Raw genomic sequence first — 25,000 nt, forward strand, 5'->3', positions numbered from 1 at the left:
TTATTCAACAAAGCTTCACCTCCCTACCCCTCTGCTACCCCTTCTTAAAAAAGAAGTGCATGACCTGGGAACAGCATGTTGAAAAGCAGCATGGCGGCCCAGGAAGAACGCTTCAACCAGTATTTTGATGATATTGTTAACATCTTAAACGTTATAGCTAGAGAGTTATGACAGGTCTGCATGGAATCCTTCAGTGTGGTTTTTTTGGTTGCATCGCGTTGGAGCCTAAAAGAAACTATAATTTTGCTGTGACAAGCGCGTCTTTGAGGGATTTACACCATTTGTATTATATTATTGGAGGTGTTAAGCGCTAGTAGATCCAATTCAGGATAGGCTGATTTTCTATGATATTCCATTGTTCTACCAAAAACATTTTAACATTTTTGACCGCTGGGTGGTATGTAGTGACAAAACGCAAACTCCTCTCGTTTCTGTTTTCCTATTTGTGTTCGAGCCAATGGTCTAGAGGCAAAAGTTGACCTCTAGCAGACACCTTTCTATGATTGTATTGTATTGTTGTTTGAATTTCTAAAGGGTCTCTTCAAATGTTATTTTTGAAGTTGAATAAATATTCTTCCTGCACAAAAATAGCCTGTGTTGAAGTTGAATGAAAATATCCTGTTTTTAAGTTGAACCAATAAATTTTAGACTGTTGAATTTTGCAACAAATGGCCAACCATAATCCACTTCTAAAAATTTAATCTTTCAACTAGAAAGGCTGCTGGATATCTACCCCTCTGACAACTGAGTCCCATTTATCCATTCAGATTCCAAAAGAAATGAATTAAATATTATTGTTGTAGATGATCAGGAAGTTTTTTTTCATCTGGTACATCAATAATATACACTGTATATTTTTATTTTTTTAACCATATATAAGGAACAAACAAGAGAAACTCAAGCAGACAGAGAAGAAATAATGGAAGAGGAAAGAGAGATTCGTCAAGAGACTAAAGAAAGACCCTTGCACAGTTACCACCAAAACTGATGGCTTCATTTTAATCAGCATTCAGTTGAAAGCATTATGCAAAATGCAACTTTGTTGTAGTCATGTGATGGTCTTGTATGAAACCATTTCCCCCTCAACAGAAAAAAGTCACCATTTTGCATTCGTGCAATTTTATTTTCTTTTTCGTTGTATCCTTTTGAATTAAATAACTAAAAGAAATTTTTAGATTTCATTTTTCTTTTGTCCCACGATTAACCAATTGACTCCTGGAAGTGAGACTACAGATTTTACTCTGTCTGATGCTGGTTAACCGGGGGCATCCAAGGCTGCTTGAGGAGTGAATGGGTTAAATAGAATATCTGTTCTTATTACAGTAAATTGTCAATACTGGGGTTCGTTTTTCTCTGGTTCCCTTGCTCTTTCAGGAATCCACCTTCTCAGCACAACTTCCTACGACAATAAAAAAAAGTAATATTGGCATTTCAATTGTACATGTACATACATCTTATTCAATGGTTTAACATAATTATAATACACGTGGATATTTTGTGAGTTGCGTAGTATACCAGCAATGAGCAAAATGTCCGCGAGTATTATTATTAAACCGTCGAATAAGAGCTTTATTATTCCACTATACAAAAAGGTGTTATTTTGCTTCAATTTTATTTGGTAAGAATGTTTCTAAAAAAATGCATCATCTGTCCTTCAGGGCGCTTGCGAATGATGTAAATGGCACAGAAAGCCAGCCAAATGTCCTTTATTTGATTGTATAAACGAAATGACGAGAGACAAGCGATGACAAGCTAAATTCTCGGGCTTTGTATCATATTGAAAACAATTTCGTTCATCGAAAACTCCAGCTCCGTCTGTATTTGCTCTGTTCTACAGTGTAATACCGTCTCATATTTTGCGCGTTCTCTTGACCAAATATGGTGGAATAATAAATACATGTACTGTGCCCCAGAGCAATATTATTATCACAGCCGATTTACATTGTTCTGTTATGATTTAACACCAAGAAATTGTCACATGTATCTTCTGTGTCTGGTATCTTCATTGTTCGTAGCCAAGGATTACCTACGGTACTAGGTTAAAAATACCACAACACTTACCTGTATTTTAAAACTTGTGATGCATTTTGGTGAGGACATCTCATTATCTGACATTCCTGTAATCAAAGAATACACTATAAAAAGGATTTTTACTTTCCATATCAAATACAAGACATTTTGTACATTTTAGAATCCCCAAAAAGTGAGATATCAATAGTTAATATTTAAAAAACGATCTCTGGCTAAAATGATTAAAAACTACGAGCTTTCAACTGCCCGAACTGCAGTCTTCGACGGGTAAAATGAATGATAAGAAATCGATGAGAAAATCTAAATAAAAACATACATTGCAAAATGATGAGAATGTAGAAAATTTATGAATATTTTTTAAAAAGAATGTTGTATTGTCCAGAATGTTGTATTGACAACATTCTTTTTAAAAAATATTCATAAATTTTCTACATTCTCATCATTTTGCAATGTACGTTTTTATTTAAATTTTCTCATCGATTTCTTATCATTCATTTTACCCGTCGAAGACCGCAGTTCAACAATTTTAGCCAGAGATCGTTTTTTAAATTTTAACTATGTTTCATCCTGGCTGCGGCCAGCTTTTGGGTGGATGTAGATTTTGTTAACCCATTGATGAGTAAAATCTTTTCAGACAAAGTTAGTAATTACGTCTGCACCTCACTCTCAGGACTGAAATGGTTAAATTTCATATATATTTTTTGTTACTTCGTCTTACCTGTCGGTCGAATGACGTAACATAGCATCACTTCCTGAAAAATGAAATGAAAAGAGTTGGTGATTTGTGCATCACACTATTGTCTTTCATAAACATGTAAACACTAGTTCAAAACTGTATCTTGATAGAGTAGATTGCAAATGTTAACCCCAGTAAAAGGAAATGATGAAGAGATGCCTTTTTTTGCGATGCTGATTCAGGGGACACTACAGAAGAAATCCTAGAGTCAAACCAGTTGCTAATTCGGATGCTCTGCCACTGGGCAATAGGAAACTTGTGTGAGGCTGCTGCTACAGTAGGCCATTTACAATGTAAGTAGGTTCACTTGACAATAACGATAATTATCTCATTATCCAACAAGTGAGAGTGGAGTAATAATTATTAATTAAAACAATTATTGTTGTTTTATTGAAAGCGTCCAAAAATTATGGATTAATCTTACCTGCTTTATTTTGTAAAAACAAAAAAATACTGATGCATACACTTACTGAAATTTATAGAGCATGGTATAATAGCTCATGAATTATAACGTGATGGCTAAGCCAATCAAAAATATAGAATTGCATTATCCAATGATCTACAGTGTATCTGTAGTTTTTAATAATTATTGTTTTTGTCCTGCTATACCGGATTAACTAGTACAACAATATTATCCGGAAGTTATTAGACTAGACTTTTGCAAAGGAGAAATGAGATGTTTCCAGAGTATCCATATTTCACCATCTGAAAAAATCATCTTTTTAATGCTTAACTTATCTTTCACTGGCATCAACCTGGAAGGGTAAGCGGACTACGAAAAGAAGAACCAACAAAGTGGATTGAAATCAGTTGATCACAACTCTGATTGTAACCAATTAATGGCAGCAAAAAACAAACCACTGATTGAGATTTGAACTTAACCTTAAAGCCTGAATGTTTATGAAAGAAAAGGATCTAGAAGCTGATTATTAACAAATTAGTTTCGTTAGAAACACAAAGAGTACCTTGGCTGAATGCCCACTGACGCGATTCACTCCACACAACTGAGGCCAAGTAAGTTGTCGACAGAGCAAATTTGCATTGCTTTTCACCACATCCAAATGATCTGATTCAACCATTTGAACTATAACTGAATAACTAAAACAAAAATTAATGTACATGTAACTTTCGTGAAAGCAGTGTTTAAGGACGTTCGCGCGAAATTTTTTCAACATTGATTTTTTCTGAAACTTTTACCACTGTAAGATAATGAGTTAGTTATGTCAGAAATGTAAAAAAAATGGGGGGTCACCGACTTCGTTTTGGAGAGAACATGCCCGGAAAAACACCCAAAATGTGACAAAATCGGGCTTCGTTAGCGAATAAGGCCAGTGTCTGTAAACCCAAATATATTGCAATTAAATCTTTGAAGTGAAATCTTGTCTGCCAAATATTGTTTAAGTGGACTTATTAAGTGAATTTAGTCAACTGGTGAGGTTCCTTAAAGATCAAATTCGCATTTAGCGACCGCAGTTTCACGCGCCTTGCAGCCGCAAGATAGCAGGATTTGATGTCCCGTGAGCAGAAATGTTGAAATTTTTTTAACTTCCCACATTGATTTTTTGTTCATTTTTGGACAACTTGGAGATAATTGTAAATAAAATCCGTTTCTGGAAAGAAAAATAGGGGTCACCGAACGTCCAAGAGCGTTAAATCCAGGCAAAGCTCTGGCAATGGCCTTTTTCCCTATCATTTCTCATTTTATTACTTAGCGCGCGCGCTCGTGTATGACGTGGCGTGTGCATTTGCATGCGCAGTAAGGATGCGCAGAAACAATTGGCGCGAACGTCCTTAAACAGTCACTTAGTACCAGGCTAGATATTAGGGATTAACAGTAACCAAGAAAGTCTTAACTCTTTATTACACAGATTGACAAAATCATCTTCGTGGCTTGGACAAATTATATAGATAAAGGATGGAAAAACAGATTTCACTCACCTTGAGTGATAGAAAGGCATGCCCTCTTTGTAAAGAACTAAAAAGTAACCAAATCATTATTGCAGCTGCAGCTGTAAAAGGGTTTAAAACTATTAAGGTTCTGTTTTCTCTCAAAATAAATTTTTATCATCACTGCACTGAAATTTAATGGTAATAAATATTGAAAAGTCATAGTTTAAACTTCTGTAATAAGTCCTTGAACTACTTCAGAGGATGACCATGTCATTCACTAATTAAAAATACTGTTATTATTTAGGATTTATTTTTATTTTTGTCATTGATTCCTTAGCCTGTCATGACAAACTACTGGATCAATGCATCTATTATCATTTCAATATTCCAGAATTTGATGTTTTGGTCCTATTCTAGGGAGTATGGCGGATTGTCATCTGAATTTAGTTAAATGGCCAACACGAAAAGCCTTACCTGGTTGACAGAATAAGCTCAGTTGTAGCTAGGGGTAACTTAAAATTTCATTATTCTAGTATGTTATCTCACCCCAGTCAGCTCCATATTTGATGCCCACTTTAGGAATCCATCCTTTAGATCTGAAGTAATGATATGTAACATAGCTTGGTATGAAGTCTTGTTTAGCAGCACAGAACGAGCACCACATTTCACTTAATGACATTGGCCTCTAAATAAATGGAATTTGTGATCATTCATGTAAATGTTTCTTAAAGTGTCCATTGTAGCCTTAAAAATGCATGAGCTATTCTGTGAGAAAGTGTTGCCTTTGTAATTCATCTGCAAATGGTTAGACTTTCAAGTCTTCTTGGATGAGGACAATAAATCGTAGGCCCCGTCTAACAACCCTTCCTGTTGTTAGGGAGTCAGGGTGGCTTAGTGGTTATCTATCGGGCCTCCCACCACTGCGAGCCGGGGTTCAATTCTGGCCTCGGCTAGCATGTGGGCTGAGTTTCAGTCGATCTCAACCTGACTCGAGGGTTTTTCTCCGGGTACTCCGGGTACTCCGGTTTTCCTCCCTCATCAAAATCAACTCACAGCTAATTAACATCTAGCTGTGGTGCTGTGCTCCGACATCAAACATGGACTGTATAGCGGCAGCCAGAGGCGCCTTTGTATGCTTTCAGTCCGATGTCGTGAGCCGCGCCCTTCGCAATTCAGTCCTCGACTGCAAGTAAGGGTGATTAGCACTAGCAATATATATATATATAATCAACATGCTATGGGATGTTAAAGAACCCATACACTGTTTGTGAAGAGTAAGGGGAGACCCCTGGTGTTGGTGGTCTTTCTCTCAGAGTATTGTAAATCATCGTGAAACAGTATGTGATATATATGTCGGGGGTTTCATTAGAGGCCGGTCACTGGAGGTATGGGTCAGAAATTTGCCTCTCAACGCCAGCAACTCTGCCTTGATTTTCACGCAAAACCATGTAAAAGAGTGACCACTGCTTACAATGATTAGCCCAGGCATCTAGGTACTTCAGAAGCTATTGATTAACCCCTGATATGTGTGGTATGCAAATTAACATTACCATTTTGCTCCTCACCTTTTCCATGTTTAAAACTGACAGACACCCAAGTCCATATGCTAAGAAAAATGCCTAAAATGTTACACAAAAGAAAATGGTAAAAAAATGTGTTAAAATGATTGCAAGCTCAGCTGATTTTATTTTTCTATGTGCTCTAACCCTAGTAATAATCTTTTTGCAAACTTACAATTATAAAGGTTGGGAGACAAAGCGATACTTGGGTTGAAATCATGTTAAAGGACTTGAAAGTTTGAATCACATTGTACAACATTCTTTTATTTAAGTGTAACATTTAATTTTGCTCTTTTCACAATAAAAAAGCACAGTGTTATTTCCAAAGGTTGGAATAAAAGAGAAATTCATGTGCTGAAAGACGTTTCCTGATTCAGTTTGGATTTAACTACCCTTTGTTTGTTACTGTAATTTTACAAACCTCTTCTAAAGTCAATTGCAGATGCTCATGAACCTTGTATGGATCATTTTTTCCCTCAATATTGGTCTTCTGTGTGATTTCCTTAGGTTCCTTAGTTTCTGTGCAAGGCTTGGGTTGATTACTGTTGAAAGGAAAAAAAGGAAACAAAATAATGTCAACTTCTATTCCCTTACTTTTTCTCTTGCTGCTTATTCCTGACAATTTCAAAAGGGATAAATTTCAATAATTCCCTTGCTCACCAGAGGGACCTTGCAAGCTATGCCTGATTTTGTACAGATAGAAAATCATAACCAGCCAATCACACTATTTCTTGAATATTACCAGTAACAGAGCAATTTCAAAACAAGAACACAAGCAAACAATTACATTTATACCTTTAACTGGTCACACACCTTTTCCTTACAACATCTTGCACGACTTCCTCAAGTTCTCTGTTAGAAATGCATTCTTCAATGTCATCATCATCTGTAAGAGTAATCTTGATGTCCTCATCATCACTTGAATGTAGTATGACTTCTTCCCTTATAGTGTGAACCTTTTCACCTAACTTACGTTGACTCTCACAAGATTCACCATCACTATCAGCAGTGTCAACTCGTTTTCTTTTGTGGTACTTTGAGAATTCTTTAACAGAAACATCACCCATAGACTCTGACCAAATATTTATCTGTTTATCATGTTTTGTATGGTCTTTGCTGGTGTTCTCTTCCACGTCTTCATGAACAACATGATCATAACCAGCAAGACATTTACCACTAGCTTGTTCAAACCATTGCTTGTGATTTTTGTACCTAAAGACATAAACGAAAATACTTTTTCCTTGTTAAAGAAACAGCATTGCAAGATTAAATTCAAAATTAATGCTCTAATCAATTAATGAAACACATTTTCTTACCGCTCTTTTCTAATTATTCGGAACTTTGACTGCCTTATTTCCCTTTCTCTGGGGGGTACTAGAAGAGATTACAGTTAACATAAAAATGATTAAGATTGAGTCAACTACACAAGACACTATCCCTACTTATAATAACCACTCTAATGCTAAAATACTTATATTTAATAGATCTTACTTACATTTGCATTTTATGTAATTAATGTATCTTCTCTTTCAAAAAAGGTAAAAATATTTATTTCTCTATTATTCATCCAGTATGCATTATTTTTTGACTTACATCTTCTCAATTTTTCGGACTTAGAAAAAGCCTTCTGAGAAATGTCCGAAATCATCTCATATTCAGGTTTACTTCTTGAAAGAAATCCTTTTCCAAAAAAACCCTGCAAATCAGATTAGACACACTATCAGAGAATTAAACGTCAATGGCCAGGATTAATTTAGTGTTGACTCAGACAAGGCTAATATACAGACTGTGCCTCTAAACACACACACTTATCCAGATCATCACAATCAATAGGGAACAGGCAGAGGGAATAACGTGGAGGTTGTAAGCTGCACGTTGCAGGTCATTGTTTCACCATAGCTGGAACAACCCAAACTTGACTGTTAAAGCCTAAGCTTAGCATTTTTGTAAAGGTTTGGGATGTTTCAGTTAAGGTAAAACGGTGACCTGCAACTCTAACCTGAAACCTGCATGTTACACCCTCTGGGAAATCATGCGCCGATTCTAAAAAAGCTGGCAACGAACATTTCCGCCGTTACTTCGGAAATTACATGGTGTCTGACCCTTGCAGATTGCAGACTAACCCTAAATCACAGTTATTGAAAGCCAACCGTTTTAAAATGGGTGCTTAGACGTAATACATGTAAATATAATACTCCTTATCAGCGCTGTTTGAAATGGGTGCTTACACGTAAATACAGTTTATCAGAGCTAAAATTGGTGGGCAGTCTGCAGTTGTCATACACCTGAAATTGCATCACAGATATCTTAATGCCTGAGATAATCTTGATAAGCTCGAGGTCGTCTGGTACAAAACACAGGTCACCGGTCATTGCTTTACCAATATCCTTTACCAGTATCCTTGAACATTAGCCTGCAAAGCAGGCGTATTGTAACATTCATAAAAGCTAACCTTAGGCCTAAACAAACGTTTTTAGGCCTAAGGTTAGCTTTCATGAATGTTTAGGATACTTCCTGCAAAGAAGTAAAATAAATATACATACTTTTTTCATGGCAAATTGGAAATAACTGCTTTCGGGTATTCCTTTTATGATGTATTTGAAGTAAAAAATTGGAAATAAGCGGGAAATGAAATAGATTGAATAAGCTCACCATCTTGTAGAGGAAAGTTAGGTCTCCTAGATCTTCGATCACCACACAGTTATCCCTGAGATAACCAGTATAGTAATACCATCTATCACTGCAAGAGTCTTTGTGTGTAATACTCTGAATGGGCACCGGGAACGGGGCTTCTTTGGGGTTAAATTTTGCTCCTTTCTTTCGACGAGGATTTCTGATCGATATGTCCGCCATCTTGGTTTTGACGTAATGTGTCAATGTACATGCAGCATTCGTTATTGCCGGGTAAGTCAGCTGATCTTTTGCATATTCGTAAGTTCAAAATGGCGGCAAACACAACGTATTTTAAAGATTTGAAACGATTTCAAAGACACATCATGGTGTGTTTTTGATCATTCATACTTCTTTTGGCCATGGCTACCGGGGATCTGAGAAACAATCTTCGTAAGCTGGTTTTCGAGTTAAAACAAATTCACTATCCACATTGTGAACTTGACCTACACAGTGTTGCTCAAGGCATCCCAAAAGCTTTTCTTCCTGTACTTCATCATGTTTTTCTTGACTACTCAATTTCACTTGCACAGCACTTCGCATCTAAAGAATACGACTTATATGGGAAGACAGATCTACGCTTTTTGGAAACTGTTTACAAGATTCTTCGAGATGAATTTGGATATAAGCCCCAAGTCACTAAGGAACAATTTCTCGCTATCGGGTTTGCTGAAAGAAAAATCATAACTGTGTGTGCAATTTTGAAACTTCTCAGAAGCAAACACAATGATCTTCGACCCCAGAATAGCAGATCCGAAAAGAAGAGAGGAAAACTACAGGTGATCTGTGAAGAAGATGGAAATAAGGAAAACGTAAAAGGTAAAAGCAACCAGTGTAAGCCTTATTACTTACCTGGGCCTCTCCCAGTTGGTACTGACATGAGAAGCTTTCAGAGTAATAAGAAAGCTATAGAAGCTGGACTTGGATTGAGGGAACCTCTGGTAACGCGTATGGTAGCTGACAAGGACTCCAACTTTGAGGGTAATGAGAAGCTTTCATCTGAAACAGAAGATCCATCTTGCGGAAAAAAAGACAGTGAGCAACTTAGACCATCGAGCCACGTTGCAAAAAAATCTACCCCACAGAATTTTGTTGCCAATAATGTTGAGAAACATTTTGTTATTAAAAATCCAGTTTTGAGAAATGCTGATTTGAGATCCATGCTGTTTACAAGAAAACACTCAGCTCACGTGGCAGATATGGAAGAATCAAATGCTCAGGGACAGTCACATGTAAAATCCGTGACTTGGGATGATGAGGCAAAATATCCTTATGATACTGAAACTGAAGGAAGAGAAGAGATAACAGATAGAGCTTCAATGTCTTGTGAACCAATTGGTCCAATGTCAATTTCTGTTCCAGCAAGTATCCATTCAATACCTGACTCAGCACCCCTCCCCTCTTATTATCCTGTAGATATGGGAACTAAAGTAGGGATGACCACAATTCCATGTCCAGTTTCCATGACAACAGCCCCCATGCCAAGTCCTGAATTGATGCTTACACCAGTTGTTAAAGGTAGTCAGAGTGAGACTCTACCTCTTTCAAGTTGTGAAAAGGAATCACAATTTCAACATGACACAGTTCCTACATGTATACCTATTAGTGGCCTGCCACAAACACAAGTTGTGAGGCATTTAAATTCAATTGAAGCTCAATGTGTTGCCCCTTCAAACATTGGTGTTCAGACTAAAGCTGAGGTGTTTGTCCTTAGACAACAAGTTCAGGAGCTGCAAGAAAAGCTTGACTCTGTGTTGTTGTCAAACAATGAAATGTCTGCAAGAGTTGTGCTTCTTGAGAGCAAAATGAAGTTACTTGAGGAAGCCTGTCAAAAGAAATGTTACTGTGATACTCAGAGTCTGTTGCTTGTACAAAGCAAAGACAAAACACCAAGACAAATTGATTGCACTGTTGTCACTGGTTTTAATGCCTGTGCTGACAAAGATACAGGTACCAGCAAGAGTATTACTCCAGTGTCCAATGGAGAAATCAGAGGCTTTAATGCTAACCTCAAGTCTGTTTCAAAACACAATTCTACCAAATGCAACAGGAATCTGTTTACAGAAACTGGACAGTCAATAACAAGAGGGGGTTCTGAAGATGATGAAGCAAGTCAAAATGACTTGACATTCATTTCAGAGAAATCTGATGAAGGATCTTCTTGCAGTGATTTGGGAAAGACACAGGGAATAGAGGAAGCAAAAACTGTTTCGCCAGAAGATAAAGATGACTGTATTGTCATCAGTCCCCTGCCTTCAATTTCCAAGCTTTCAGGAGTATTTAAAGACTCCTCAAGCACTGTACTTAATACTGTAGTCAATGTTCATAAAAGGCTGGAAGAAACTAGAGATCTGCTTGTAAAGTCCAACAGAAATTTTGCAGAGAAATTTAGTCATCATCTGTCAGAATAACATTTGATCTTTTTCAATCACCTTGTGCATTTACATGTAATTTAATTTATTAATTGAAATGCAAAAGCAGACATCCTTGACTCATCAGTGTCATTAAATTTAAGGAAATTACATTTGAGTTTTACCTGTAAGTACATGTAATTTAGTTTTTGGCCAGCCTAGACATCAAATAATATCGCAGACAAGCAAGGTTTGTTTATAAAAATGATCACACAATATTATCCTAGTTGAATTGTAAGTAAAGTGTGGATTCTTTCTGTAAATGATATTTTTGATTCCTGTATTAATACTTCAAACTGTATGTCTAAGCTGAAGCACTAGTGGAGGTTAGGTAAGTTCTTTTTGTCCCTTGGGAATGTATGTGTATTTAAACTTCATGAAACAAAAATCTTAGTTTGGTTACAGTATTCATTGCAAAGTTATACTGTGAGAAGCAAATAAAAAACCCTTTTTATATTAAAATTAAAACTATTAATGTTGACTTATATTCAAGGCGAAGAAAAACAAATAACTATGTGAAATTTATGTAGAATGTAAATTCCAAACTAATGATCAGGGCTTGAAGCATTTTATATTTGCAGTGCAATAGTCATCGAGAAGCATGGAGTTGATTACAAAAGAGGCCATGATGAACTTAAAGGTGAAAAGAGTACTGTTCATATTCCTATGTCTCATTGCATTAATTTGTTAAAGATACAATTACCTACTTGTTGATCTTGGTCCTTGTATTGTTTTTACCACAAAACAGGGTTGGCTTGAATACATAATCCAAGAAATGACCTCAAAAGGCTCAGAAAATTAATCAATAAATAATGATATTTGGGTGGCATTATCATCAATTTTTTGTTGTAAAAATTTTAACAGTTTAAAACTACAGGATACTGTTAATAAATCTAAACCTAAACATTTATAGCAGATAATTAATTTAATACAGTCTTCACAGGTTACAACTGATCAAGATGCCAGTTGTTGCTTAGTGTAATCCTTTTGTCATCACAACAGTCATTTTCTAGAACTATTCAAAGATTCAGGTTTCACTGTACTGTAATGCCTCTGGACCACTTTAAGCAGCGTTTTTTAAATATATTTTTTAATATGTATCCTCGTTTGTCTCATGGTGTGGTCACTTGTGATGTAGATCGCAACATGTCAACTGCATACTGCTAGTCTTTAGAACACTTTAGAAAACTTTATTTATAGGGTGCATATTACAGTAGAAAAAACTGTACTCCCCCTTATGGCCCTGGTCTTCATCAGGCGATGAGGTTGACTGGTTACGCGTCACCTTTTAAACAGGATACTGTGATTGAAAACTACAACTAAGCCTCATCACCTGATGAAGACTAGCAGTGTGCAGTCGAAATGTCGCGATTTACATCACAAGTGACCACATCGTGAGACAAACAAGAATACGTATGGGTTATTGACCAAGCGTGAGGTCAAGATGGCTGGATATTGGCCAAGTTCTTTTTTTGCGTTTTTATGGACCGAGACGAAGTCGAGGTCAATAAACACGCAAAAAGAGAACGAGGCCAATATCCAGCCATCTTGACCAAACAAGTTTGGTCAATAAAGGATTTATTATATGACTTAAAACACCAAAAAATGATCTTTGATCTTGCGGGACCAAGCGAGAAATCCCGAGCGGGCAGTATCGCTCCATCTTGCCCGCTCGGGTAGCCAATCAGAGCGCGCGATTTGGTTCATCTTGCCCGCTCACGGAGCTAGTCATATAATAATTTATTATTATTGTACTTCACCACAATGAATAACAGCAACCTTTTTTACGACATGTATCTTTTAGTTCATCATTTAATTCATCCTGTGTAAGGTTGTATAAAGATGGGTGAGAGACACATTATACTGTATGTCTAGACAAACCAAATCATTCATAGTGTATCTTCAAAGACGGACTAAATGATTTACTTTGTCTAGATGAATAATGCATCTCTCACCTGTCTTTATACAGGATGAAGTAAATGACGAACTGAAAGACCCATTAAAAAACACTGTACAAAGTCCTCCAGACACATTACAGTATATTTCTCTAGTATAAAAATGGCCATTTAATGATTTTATTAATAGAATGTTTGAACAACAATAAGCATTTTTTTACAGTTGGTTGTAAGAGACATTAAATACAGTGTACTTTAATTTGAAAGAAGAAGAATAAATTTTATCTTGCATATGTACCGTAAGTATGCTGTATACATACCGGTACCTACTGCTACTATGTTGTGGTGAAAATCTATTTCTGGGAGGACATTGACGTTTTTCTGTGACTGTTCTTTCTTCTTTTCATTGATCCAGTTGAAATGAAGAAGTAAGATAACAGTCAAGAGTCCCCCAAAAACAAATTTCCACCACAACATACATCTCTATCAACTAATTTTCTCTGGAGGGATCAATTCAGAAATGCTTTTAAGTTTCAGTGGCTCTTCATTCATGTCCAAGCATTGTTTTCTTTTTGATCCATGAGCTTGAATTGCCTCTTCTGCCTTAATTACAATATCCATTTGTGCATCTGGTATAGCAGGATATAGCACAGCTGGGCTGCAAAATAAGAAACCATTTTTAAAGCAATGGGTTTAGGATCTAACACGTAGTATTGTGGCAGTGCAAAATACACATAATTAAACACAAAAATTATGCATTCACTATGTTATCCTAAGAAGGGTTTACTGCAAAATACATTACTAATTTTTTTTATGTTGCTTTTTTTTTTTGTGGGAGATACTGTGTTCTCTTCATGCTAATGCTAACCAAGGAATGCTGTTAGCCAGTGCAATTACTAGTGCACAGAATGCTATGCACTCTACTAAAATTGGCCTGTTTTAACTTCAAATCTTAGTGGATTGGGGTAGAGTAAAATGCCTCTTGTTTAACTGAGTTCCAGGTCATATTGTATGTTACAGTGTTTATCACAAAAGTACCATGTCGTTACTTGAATTTATTGTTGCTGTATCATAATGATAACTGACCTTTTCCTATTTAATTAAAAGGGGAGAAAACAAAGAGTTGTAACTTTCCATGCAGCCCGAAAAAACCACATTCATAGGATGTTTATGTGTTTTGGTAATCAAAGCACGCAGAAAAGCACACCTTACAGTCAATCACCCAGTGCTGCTAAATGAAGTCTGCTAAATTGACCAATCATTGTGTATGTTCTATATGAGTAATACATTAGAACATAAAAACAGGCTGTAAAATTGAGCAACCGGAGGGGGCATACTAGGTAACATAAAGAAGTAAAAAACAAAGTGATATAATCACAGTATTTTGCATTGATTGCTTGTAACTTAAAGGTGACTGTTTGATTTTTCATGTTCCTTTTTACTCACGCTATTCTGTTCTTCATTCTCCGTATTGTCTTGTAGTGACTTAACTCAGGATGTCTGTTCCTTCGTGTTATTCTGTTGTTTTAAAAGAATAATGTGAGAGTAAACTCTAAAACTGCTCTATGATCTAATTTCCTTTAATAATTATTATTATTATTATTATTATTATTATTATTATTATTATTATTATTCTTTTACTGCACCACTCCCTTGGCTTTTTAATACACGAAACAGCGACAATCTATCTGTTTCTCTACACTCATTGTGAGTACTTCTCTTTTGTCCTCTTGGGACTAGTTTAAGTTTGTCCATTTACACTGACAGGAAAATCTTGTATTTCAAGCAAGGACCCTGACTGTAAAATGAAATGACTGATTTGTTTCTCAGGGCAAAGGTACTTTAAATTATAGTTGAAGTCGTAATGTTTAAAGCATTAGCTCTGTTTTTAAAATTAATGTCTTCAAATTTAGGTTTTTCGTAATGTTGTTCACTTATAAAGCTTCTTTTAATTTGTACCATCCTTTGAAAACTACATGTATTCTTTTCTTAGTGACTTACCTGTGCCATAACTTTTGCCAGGTCTGCAATGTGTTTGAGGTCCAAGTCCAGCTACTCATAGCAATTCCAGTTCCAAATAAAGAAGCCAGTTCCAACTCAATAATTCCCAGATCAGGACGCTCACTCACTGAACAGTCCTCTCTGTTCCACTTTTTACCATCTGATGCTCTGTCTGCAATACATCTTTAAAATGAAAGGTTTAATGAGCACCAATGGTGAGAGTATTTTGCCTGTTATCTATATACTTGTATTCTATTCATTACCTACCTTATAAACGTCATGTAACTTTTTTCCCATTTGTACTGGTTGAGATATTCATAAACATGACATGCAAACGTTGTAAACACTGTCAAAAATGAAATCACTGCAAAAATACCTGCAAATCATGGTGGAGACAAAAAGTTAGGAAAGAGCAACAGGCAGAGCTGTAAAAATGTTGATGGTATTTAAATTCCTTTCTTTTGCTAACTCACCAACTCGCACTATGGTTTCCTTTATTTTATGAGCTGCTCTACTGCTTAGAAAATTTGGATTCGATCGACGTAGCCTACAAAGAGTTACCATACCTGCAATAAAAAATGGCAAAAGTGTCTTACATCCTGGCAGCAGTATGAAGTTCTTTAATTTTTAATACCGTCACAGAGACTAACTAAGGCAGGGGCATAGCCAGGGGGAGGGGAAGGGGGTGCCGGGGTGCCTGTGACTTTCCCTTTGCCTCACAGCTCATCTGAAAAATTGTCACTTTCACTAAAAACAGCATGGATGTTGACATGACAAACCGGTAAGTACCCTGGGTGTGAGAGATTGGACCCCTCTTTTAAAAAATCATAGCTACACCCCTGTGAGGTCCAGAATTATACAGTCTCAAAGAGTCATTGCCCAAGGGAGTGAGAGGGTTATGACTATTGGTATACATTGTAAATTTACGAAAATTAATACTTTGGCAGTGAGGATCGTTTCCGCACTGCCAAGAAATATATTGAATCTGAAAAAATGGTCATTTTTCGTGAAACATTGGGCTAACATCTCTAAAGTTATAACCCTATTCTGCATCTTTATCCTCTGCTGTCAAAAGAATTATCAATCCTTGTTTTTCTTCTTATTCTAGCAACTGCCTTCAAACAAAAATTTTCATTTGGATTTTGAATGTTTGCCCATAAACTAATGTTAATATTGCCTTTTTAAAGTGCTACTGTGACCAAAAACAATTATTACTTTCTTTGCATTTCAAAACTAGAGTCAAACCTGTATCTAACAGCCACCCTCTGGACTTGAGGAACTGGCTGCTTAATACAGGATCACTAAAAATACTCACTGGGCATGGTTTAATGTCAATTTAATGGCATATCATGCACAAACACTTCATGTAAGGAAACCATAGGACAATCAACACTCTTTGAAACAAAGTTGCCAACTCAACATAATGATCTTATGAGTTTCTGATAATATTCATAACACTGTGTAAAAGTAGTGTGCAATAAATAATTGTCCTCTACTCTTCTGAGGTACACAGTGCTGTATTTCTATGACTTACATGTACAGTTCATAACAAAACATTTCATTCCGTCATTTCATAATAACTATTGTTACGTTTAATGTGCAGTTATAACGGAAAATGTTGCTATTATTAAAAGTAACACAATATACAATAATACTGTACAAGTTAAAGTCATAGAGTAAGAATTACAGGTACTTAAAAAAGTTCGACAAGTACGCGTGGCGTTTCAGCATTTGAAACTTTTGTTTGTAGAGCAAGTCGTTAACTGTCAACACTGCTTTATAGTGATGATGAATCACATTTTAGACAATAAAATACCGCATAAAGTGAAGGAAGTGATTTTTTTTGTCACATGGGCACTTTAAACCAGATCAATTAATAGTAAAGTATGAACGAATTCATGCAGAAAATTTACCGTGTGTTAAAAATACTCCTCCAATGAGCAAGTCAAGGCCGAGTGGTGCCAGGAGAAATCCAGCTCGCATTTTGGGATTCTTATATCCAACAAAACATATCCCACTGAGAGAGTTGGCGTCAACCTGTAAAAGTGTCATCATGTGGTACAGCGTGTCAGGGCAGTGAAGTTATTTTTGCACCATATTTATTATGATACAATACAATACATACTTACTTGACCAGTCCCCATAGGGGTTTTTCAGGGCCGATGAAACAATCATAACAGAACAGAACATTCAACAACAACAGGGAAGACCAGGAACAAATTCAACTAGTGGTAAGAATGTGTCTCAAACCTGGGATCCCAGATCTCATGGCAAGCGCCCTAACCACTGGACCGCACTGAGCTGATGAACAGGTCCAACGAAATGCTTGCTTGCTATTGGATGCTTAATAACTCACTGAAAAACTATGTCGCTGTTAAAAAATATTTTCCTACTCTTGTCTTTGTTGGCTACTCTATGGCTGTGTTGGTTAACAGATATGACAATCTCAATATTTTGCACCTCTGGCTTTTCAAACAGCCTTCTACTGCAGAACCTTTGGCCAACCCTGGTTCTTTGTCTTGGTAATCCAGGAATCCAGGGCCAGGGTTTAAAGTAATTACTTCCCTGATCAATATTGTTTAAATCGTTCATTTCTCTGAATTGTCCAATCAGTTTCTGCTATGTTACTTAATATTAGTTCCTCCCAATGATGTTTGTACATCTGTACAATGGAAATGGATTTAAACTGTTAAAAATTAAAATTACTTTGAAGCTTGATAGATTATTGCAAACTGGCTAACCTGTTGTAGAGCAAGAATGCTTACTGTCCATGTAAGGGGAAGAATCCATGCGATGCAGTGAAAATATACCACTTTCCCTGCAAAGTTATCTCTTGTGCTGCCAAGAGATTTGAAACAAATGGACCAGGAATATGCCAAGATAACAAACCATACTGCTCCAACCATTGAGAAATGGTACACCAGGACAAATGTCAGAATGCAGAGGAAACAGTCATCCTCACTGAATAGAAGAAAAATCAATGATAATCAGTTGTTTCAGTTGCTACTGACGGCCAACGAAAAGCATAAACCACTTCACTCAGGGAAGTCCGCTACTTTTTCCCCTAAATTAAAGTAATGAAAGACAGATTCTTTCAAACCTAAGATTATAATTCGTTTTGACAATGACAACAGCCGCTTACCCCTGGGTAATTAGGATGAGTATAACAAAGGGTTGGGTTGTGGAATGAACCCTTTTAAATAAATAAACAAATTGAAATTATTGCTCTTTGGCACTTTCGTATTGTAGCTATACTTCCACTGAATCTGACTGAATTGTAAACTTCAAATGTTGGTTTTCAGCGGAGAATTCCTAGGAAAAACTTCCAGTAGCAGAGCACAGGGCCAACAACAAACTCTTATCTATGACTATGTCAGGTATGTGGAAAACAAAGATGTAGAAAACGAAGACCTCCCAGAAAAAAGTAACACATCAAACATTTTATGGCAAGACATATTTTAATATCAATCGTTTTCCTGTCGTTTACAATATCCAGTGAGTCATTTTAAGTGAATTATCACAGGGCCTTCATTTCTGGTCTTAGCTTTCCAGATACTGGCCTCGATGTGTTCAAAACGAAAATCCTGCAGTAATTCACCTAAAATTACTTTCACCTTAAATTACGATCACCTTGGTTCTTGGAGTCGCATTGTTTCATCCCGCCGACATACAGTTTGATTTCTGGCACCGTCAGTAAATTGAATGAGAAAACCCAATGAAGCAGCAAAGAAACAACTGTTCATGTAAAACAGAATAACTGATGGGTAACGATTCTGCGACTTCCAGCCAATCAGAAATGTGACCTGGGATATAATGAAACTATTAGCTTTGCTTCAACTGTAGAATCTTTCTTTACAGGAAATTCCCACTTATTTGGTATTTATCACAAAAATTAGCCCGTTACTGTGCCCCTTTCCCTTTTTTTTTTTGAAAATAATAATTTTTTTTACTGAGAAGCAATAAGCTTGGAAGACATAACACTATCCAGGATTTTACAGTAAGATTCGAAAGCCACTCAGAGCCACATGCACACCTACCATCATGGACAAATTCCTTTGGGACACTTGCTTTTATCTCAGTCCAGTACACATTTTTGGGACTTCAGGCACTTCCCTACTTGCCCCCTCTAATCAATGTTGGGCTTGAAACCAGTTATTGTAGAGACTTTAATTCAAGTACAGTCCAATTTGAAGATTTTGAATTAATTGCATCAGTGATTTATTCATTATTGAGGCAGCATGTTGTTTCTTTTTTTTTCTCTCATTAGATCGTTCATTCATTTTGGTAGCCTGGAGAATTACTTTTACTTTCCATGTTATTGGTATTTGAGTGACTGGATATCTCCTGATTGATTATGAAACACAAATTTTTTGTTGAAAGGTACCTAATCCCCTTACCACTGTAAAAAGGCTGCATATAAAGGACAGGCTTCCAAATGCTCCCACAAATCTATGAATTCTTGTGTGTTCTTCTTTGTCAAATATCGGGTTTTCACATTGAATTCCACAGCCCTGTATTCCCTCATACCAGCTGGACTTGTGGGCTGTTTCAACCAGGGGTAGTTTACATGCAGATTCATTGAGCTGAAGTTTTTTTACCTGAAGAAAAGAGATTGTCTTAATAAAAATGGGTCTCTGTGAGTCTTCTGCAGATTTGCTATGATAATGAATGTTGAAAAGCTGAAATTGTTATTTTCAATGAGTATGGGGAATACAAGGAAACCTATAATATTTCAGTTACACATTTTCAAGGCTTTATTGCCGAGCTATAGGATACCATTTGGAACTGCAAGGTTAGGCAACTCCATTTTCTTGAACTGCGTACAGAGTGAATATGAACATTATACCCACTGTTTTGAATGTCTGCCAAATACCTCACGGCTTCTTTGGCTCTTAGTAGCAGTGCCAAATATTCCCTTTCTTTGATGTGAGGAGCATCCCCTAGGACTTGAGTGAAAGTCTCTGGCAACTTGCCAATGTCTACAGTGAAATCTCCTTGTGTTGTTTATGTCTCGCACAAAGAATACACCTTGGTCAGCGTGAGTTCCTTATAGAGCTCAATCATAGCCACCATGGTATGAGAGAGATGTATGCAGCTAAATCAAGCAACCTGTTTGGCTTAACTTGTTATCCTGTCATCTTTCATTGACATGGCACACATGCAACTTGTCCTGCTTGGTTTAAATCATGCCTAGCTTATCCAAGTAATTTCTGCCTTCTTTACCGGAGACGTTTGTCCCTTCCCAATCGCCCTTTTTTCAAGCAGCTTTACCATTCTCATGGACTGGTCTGCATTCTCAAAAGGCTCTATCACTGCCTTTATCTCAGTTATCTTTGACTCGTGCAAGCTCATTACAGGGGGGACCACTCCCAACTTCTCACAAATGATTTTTGCAGCTTCTCTGTGTTATTGCTCTTGACTCTGTGATCAGCCAGTGTTGGATCCACATTAGATGAGTTTAGAGGTGTGATCTGATCAACACAGGACAGTAGGCTTGACCAAATTACAGACAACCTTTTGCAGGTACACTGTAATCCAGTGCTGCAAACTTGAGGCCAAGCCATTTGTCTACCAACACTGTCTCTTTCACACCCTAGAACATATAGCTGGAGCCTGATTTTAGGCTTACAACCCAGTTACGTCCAGAAATGCACGTAATTATGCAGAGTAGCATCCCCTTGCTCTTTTTCCGAACTTCAACATCACTTGTGTTTCAGAATACAGACAAAATAAACAGCTGCATGCACCCTATTTACTAAAAATAGCGCTAAGGCTTACCCTTAGCGTATTGTTGGAAATACGGAGCAAATGCTTAGATGTAAGGAGACACTTCATCTAATATGTCAAAAACGAGTGCGAGTGTTTCATCAGGGGTTCCAAACACCAAGAAACAGATGAATGCACGATGCCATTAGGCAGAGTGCTTTTATAATTTTGAGGTGTTAGGAACCCCTGATGAAACACGAAGCACAAGTTTTTGACATGACTTCTCAACCTTTTTTTTACTAACTATGAGTGTAAAATGATGATCTTTTGTTTTATGAGACAAGTGATGGCAATATGCAAAGAAAATGAATATTCAATATTTGGGTGAGTTGAAAAGGTAGAACATTTGAATAAATTTGCATAATAGGTCGTGATGGAGAGCGAGTCAGAATCACGTCGTTTTCCCAAGAAAGTGATTCGGTTAATGAGGCCATTCCAGTTTCAACTAAATATAAAAATAATTGAGATGTTAACATTCTCGCCAAATGCCACAGGTTAAGAGAGGAACAAGTGCCGGTTTTAGATTGTGGTGGACTTTTCAAAGACTACGAACTACACAAGGTTCAAGCCTTGAGTGCAGACATTGCTCATGGATGCTCTTTTGCGGAACTATTGGGTGTTGAAATTAAATTTGTTTTAACCCTCTGGAAGCTAATGATAAAAGAGACTGTGAAAGTCCTATGTTGAATATAAATTATTAATGAGTTTGAGAAGTTGGAATGTCAAAATTGGGTTAGCATCTCATTACGTGCATTTTCTGGACATAAGTGTCTCAATCTGTTATCTGATTCAGTTTCACTCTGCCACATTTTGCACTTGTGCTCCTCTCTTCTTTGGGTAGTCTAGGCCCATGGCTCAGATGAGTCAAACACCTTGAGATCGTCTACCTTGATTGCACTATGTAACCAGGCTACTGGGTTCATTTCCAAGGTGAAGATACATGGGGCAGAGTGCATCTCCTTGAGGTGACCCCTTATTAAACTGGATGGTTGGGAGATCTCAGTTTCCCACTAGGTCACCATGATGATCTTGATGTTCGAGGAGGAGCAGGGGTGGCACAGTTGGTTAGTGCGCGGCCTTGGTGCAAGAGGTCCCGAGTTCAATTCCCGGATCTCACATCCTTGTTTCGACTTTTTTCCTTTCAGTGTAGCCTAAGTAGCTTTAAATACCCTTAAAACGGAGCACTGATGGAAAAGAGGGGGGTAAAATGAGCGCACCGTCGGCTTCCTGGGAGAGTACTCTACTCTCGAGCCAGCAACTAGATTTCTGACCACCCTGCATAGCTAGTCTGAAACTTCCTGTCTAAATTGGCTATTTTATCATCTTGTCTCGCATTACTTTTTTTCCGATACAATGTCCCTCTAATTTCCTTAATTGTGCCTTTTTCTTTTCTATGTTGTTGACTGTTTCAGAGGAAGAGATGTTCTTGAATTCTGCGCACAGAAGAGCCCAATTTCTTCTTGCTCTCTTTGTAAGTCTTTTGTTATCCCTCAGCAATTCGAATTCTGCCTAAGCAATGAATATTCTTTTCTGCAGCCCTGTTGCTTTCTGTTCAAAAACTCTGTTATATGTATCACTGTGTGGGCAGTTACTGAAGTATATATGTGGCATGGATGCAGCGTTTCCATTGGTGTTCCTATTGCTGTTATGTTATTTATAATAATATTCAGACCCGAGTTGTTCGAAGCATGGATAGCGCTAACCAGCGTTAAATACCACGGAAACCGATTTTGATACTTCTTAACCAACGGTTATGCATCAGTCAATTCCAGCAGTGCCCATCCCCCACCCATGCTAACCCCTGTGCATTAGCATTTTTTTAAAAAAAATGGGCAAATTCCCCGGGGTGGGGACACATAAGCTGTCTTAATGCCCCGGGGTGGGGACGAAGAAAGAGGGCAAATACCCCGCCCCTGGGATCGAAGTAGCCGTGTTCACGTCGGTGATCGTTCTTTGATAAACCAAATATAGTTCACCTTGTCGCTGTGAAGAATCAAGACATTTTAAATGATGATGAATCGCATGCCCGCGGGTCGCCCCCGGGTAGGCTAATGCCCAGCCCCCGGGCCGCGATAAAATTGAGAATGCCCCACCCCCACACTGACAACTTGAGCAAATGCCCTGCGGGTTGCCCGGGGTGGGGGGGGGATGGGCACCGCTGGAATTGATTCATGCATTAGCGCTGACCAGGCTTCGAGCAACTGGCCCCAGGTTGGTAAACTAACTAAAGAGCTTTTGTGACTCATTCCACATTCACGAAATTGTTTTTACAACTAGTAGTAATCTCGGATTATTGAAATGCGTCCGACAGTCGCAGTGACAAAAAGAGACTGTCATCAGATCGAGATCTATACGCGTGCGAGGAGGGTGCCCCTGCAAACAGCAGAAGAATCTTCAGGGCGGCCATTTTGTTGTCCCTGTCGATTCCTTTTGCAAGACCACAAAATCACCCAATCGGAACAAAATTAGGACGCGCTCTCCTTCGATCGAACGCAAAAAGCTTGAATGTTTATTTTTGAACTTCTTAGCAAGGAATTCCATTAAATATAATGTCTTTTTTACATCCTAAAGTTCCATCAACGGTGCTTTGGTGTGTCCCTAAGTGCATTGTCTTTCCTTCCAAGAAACGTAATTACGTGCTCTAGACAAAAAGAAATTTAATATCTTTTTTTTTTATTTGCTAGTAGTCAAAATAGGTTTAAAAGTTTACCTACGAAAAGTTGTAGTCACATTTTGTTAATTTACACTTTCGTCTGTCCAAAGTAAGACCTGATGTTATCACTTTTACAGTCGTCGCGATTTTCAATCAAATTATTGTTTGCCTGGTTACGAATCTTTTTTTTTTTTTTGTTACAAAAATCCCTGGATATCTCTCGAATTCAAGTCACAGATTATCCTCGACGTTGGTCAGAAATAGAAAACAATTGGTCGTCGATCTTTGATAAAAGGTCGAAGGCTTGACCGTGACCTTCGTTTTGTAAAACAATGGCAAAATTTGGGTAATTTTGAATAGGGAAATGTTCTGTTACTTCAACTTATTCAAGAAGACTTGATCCGATTTTCGATTTCATACGAGAATCTGACAGTATGCAGAACATTCTTATCGAGCATATTGCAGATATTGGCGAGCTTTACTATTTGTGTGACAAACTTTATTAGTTGATTTTGAGAACGCACACATAAGGAATACTTGACAGATAAACGGGACAAAGACAAATGTTGGTATTCCTACATTTTTTGTTCAGCAACTGAAACTAGTACAATGGAAATCTCTTTTGTTTCTGTCTTAATCGTTTGCAAATTTTGGCTCTTTTAAGTTCAGTTAAACTGTAAGATAGAGGGTGTCCCCAAACGGAATTCTTCTTCCTTGGCGCGTTTGCATCTCGTTTGAGCTGGCCTCAGAGAGCACATGATAAATTGTTCTGTACTTTTAACTTATGGTCGTACTTACGGTTTTCCGTTTAAAACTTACTTTGCCATTGCCGTATTGGAAGTTTGTACACTGTAAAAAGTCTGGCCATTTTTCATAGTACCGTTCCACCACAGAACACGGCTCCCTTGTGGCTTCACACTGTTCCCGATACGGCAACTGGACCGTGCCGTCCGCTCGACACTCCGGCATGTACACTTGGCACAAAAGTGGCTGAAGAACGGACCAACAATTAGAAAGGAATTTCAATCCTTCCCACTTTTTTAGATTAGACTGAATTTCTTGTTGATTGCTAGAATCCGTAACCAATCGTAAAGTTGTAAAATTGTACTCCACGGTAGTCCCCAAACATTTTCGATGCTTGATCATTTCACAGTTGTATTCGGTCCCTTTCCCTTTCGCCAAACAATGCAGGAAAGTTAAAACGGGCAGCCATTGAACACCCATGGTAAAACGAGTGGGAAACATCGATATGGATTAAGTTTGAATATAAGAAGATGAAATGGTTGCATTCGTATAAGATTGCTTCGGTTTCGACAGACAACATTCCTGCATTCCAAGATGACAAACAAGTTATTAAATTTCATGTAAAGTGATCTTTGTTTATCAAG

General features: G+C 37.5%; 4 protein-coding genes across 4 annotated transcripts in view; 2 read left to right on the plus strand and 2 right to left on the minus strand.

The window, feature by feature from the left end:
• Positions 1-1,176, plus strand: part of LOC138003280 (bcl-2-associated transcription factor 1-like) — an 11,492-nt gene extending 10,316 nt beyond the window's left edge. The window contains exon 5 of the mRNA XM_068849236.1: positions 881-1,176. Within this exon, the coding sequence (XP_068705337.1) occupies positions 881-988 (108 nt within the window). The 3' untranslated portion in view covers positions 989-1,176. The remainder of the gene's footprint in view (positions 1-880) is intronic.
• On the minus strand, positions 1,119-9,099 carry LOC138003278 (tRNA-splicing endonuclease subunit Sen2-like). Its single transcript, XM_068849234.1, has 12 exons — positions 8,869-9,099; positions 7,810-7,912; positions 7,533-7,590; positions 7,030-7,428; positions 6,638-6,758; positions 6,223-6,276; positions 5,204-5,342; positions 4,706-4,742; positions 3,733-3,865; positions 2,750-2,783; positions 2,062-2,117; positions 1,119-1,399 (listed from the first exon to the last, which is right to left on the minus strand). The coding sequence occupies exons 1-12, from the start codon at positions 9,067-9,069 to the stop codon at positions 1,331-1,333; spliced, it is 1,404 nt and encodes a 467-aa protein (XP_068705335.1). The 5' UTR covers positions 9,070-9,099; the 3' UTR covers positions 1,119-1,330.
• A 19-nt stretch (positions 9,100-9,118) lies between these two features.
• On the plus strand, positions 9,119-11,749 carry LOC138003276 (uncharacterized). The gene has a single exon (XM_068849232.1). The coding sequence runs from the start codon at positions 9,249-9,251 to the stop codon at positions 11,295-11,297; it is 2,049 nt and encodes a 682-aa protein (XP_068705333.1). The 5' UTR covers positions 9,119-9,248; the 3' UTR covers positions 11,298-11,749.
• A 1,611-nt stretch (positions 11,750-13,360) lies between these two features.
• LOC138003277 (protein smoothened-like) lies at positions 13,361-24,905 on the minus strand. The gene is made up of 10 exons (XM_068849233.1): positions 24,432-24,905; positions 19,591-19,791; positions 18,824-18,996; positions 17,935-18,154; positions 17,107-17,230; positions 15,667-15,759; positions 15,461-15,569; positions 15,194-15,376; positions 14,639-14,710; positions 13,361-13,850 (listed from the first exon to the last, which is right to left on the minus strand). Exons 1-10 carry the CDS (start codon positions 24,855-24,857, stop codon positions 13,679-13,681), a joined length of 1,773 nt encoding a protein of 590 aa, XP_068705334.1. The 5' UTR covers positions 24,858-24,905; the 3' UTR covers positions 13,361-13,678.
• Between the last annotated feature and the right edge of the window lie 95 nt (positions 24,906-25,000).

The sequence above is a fragment of the Montipora foliosa genome, chromosome 5, assembly GCF_036669935.1.
Source record: "Montipora foliosa isolate CH-2021 chromosome 5, ASM3666993v2, whole genome shotgun sequence".
In the NCBI taxonomy this organism is placed as follows: domain Eukaryota; kingdom Metazoa; phylum Cnidaria; class Anthozoa; order Scleractinia; family Acroporidae; genus Montipora; species Montipora foliosa.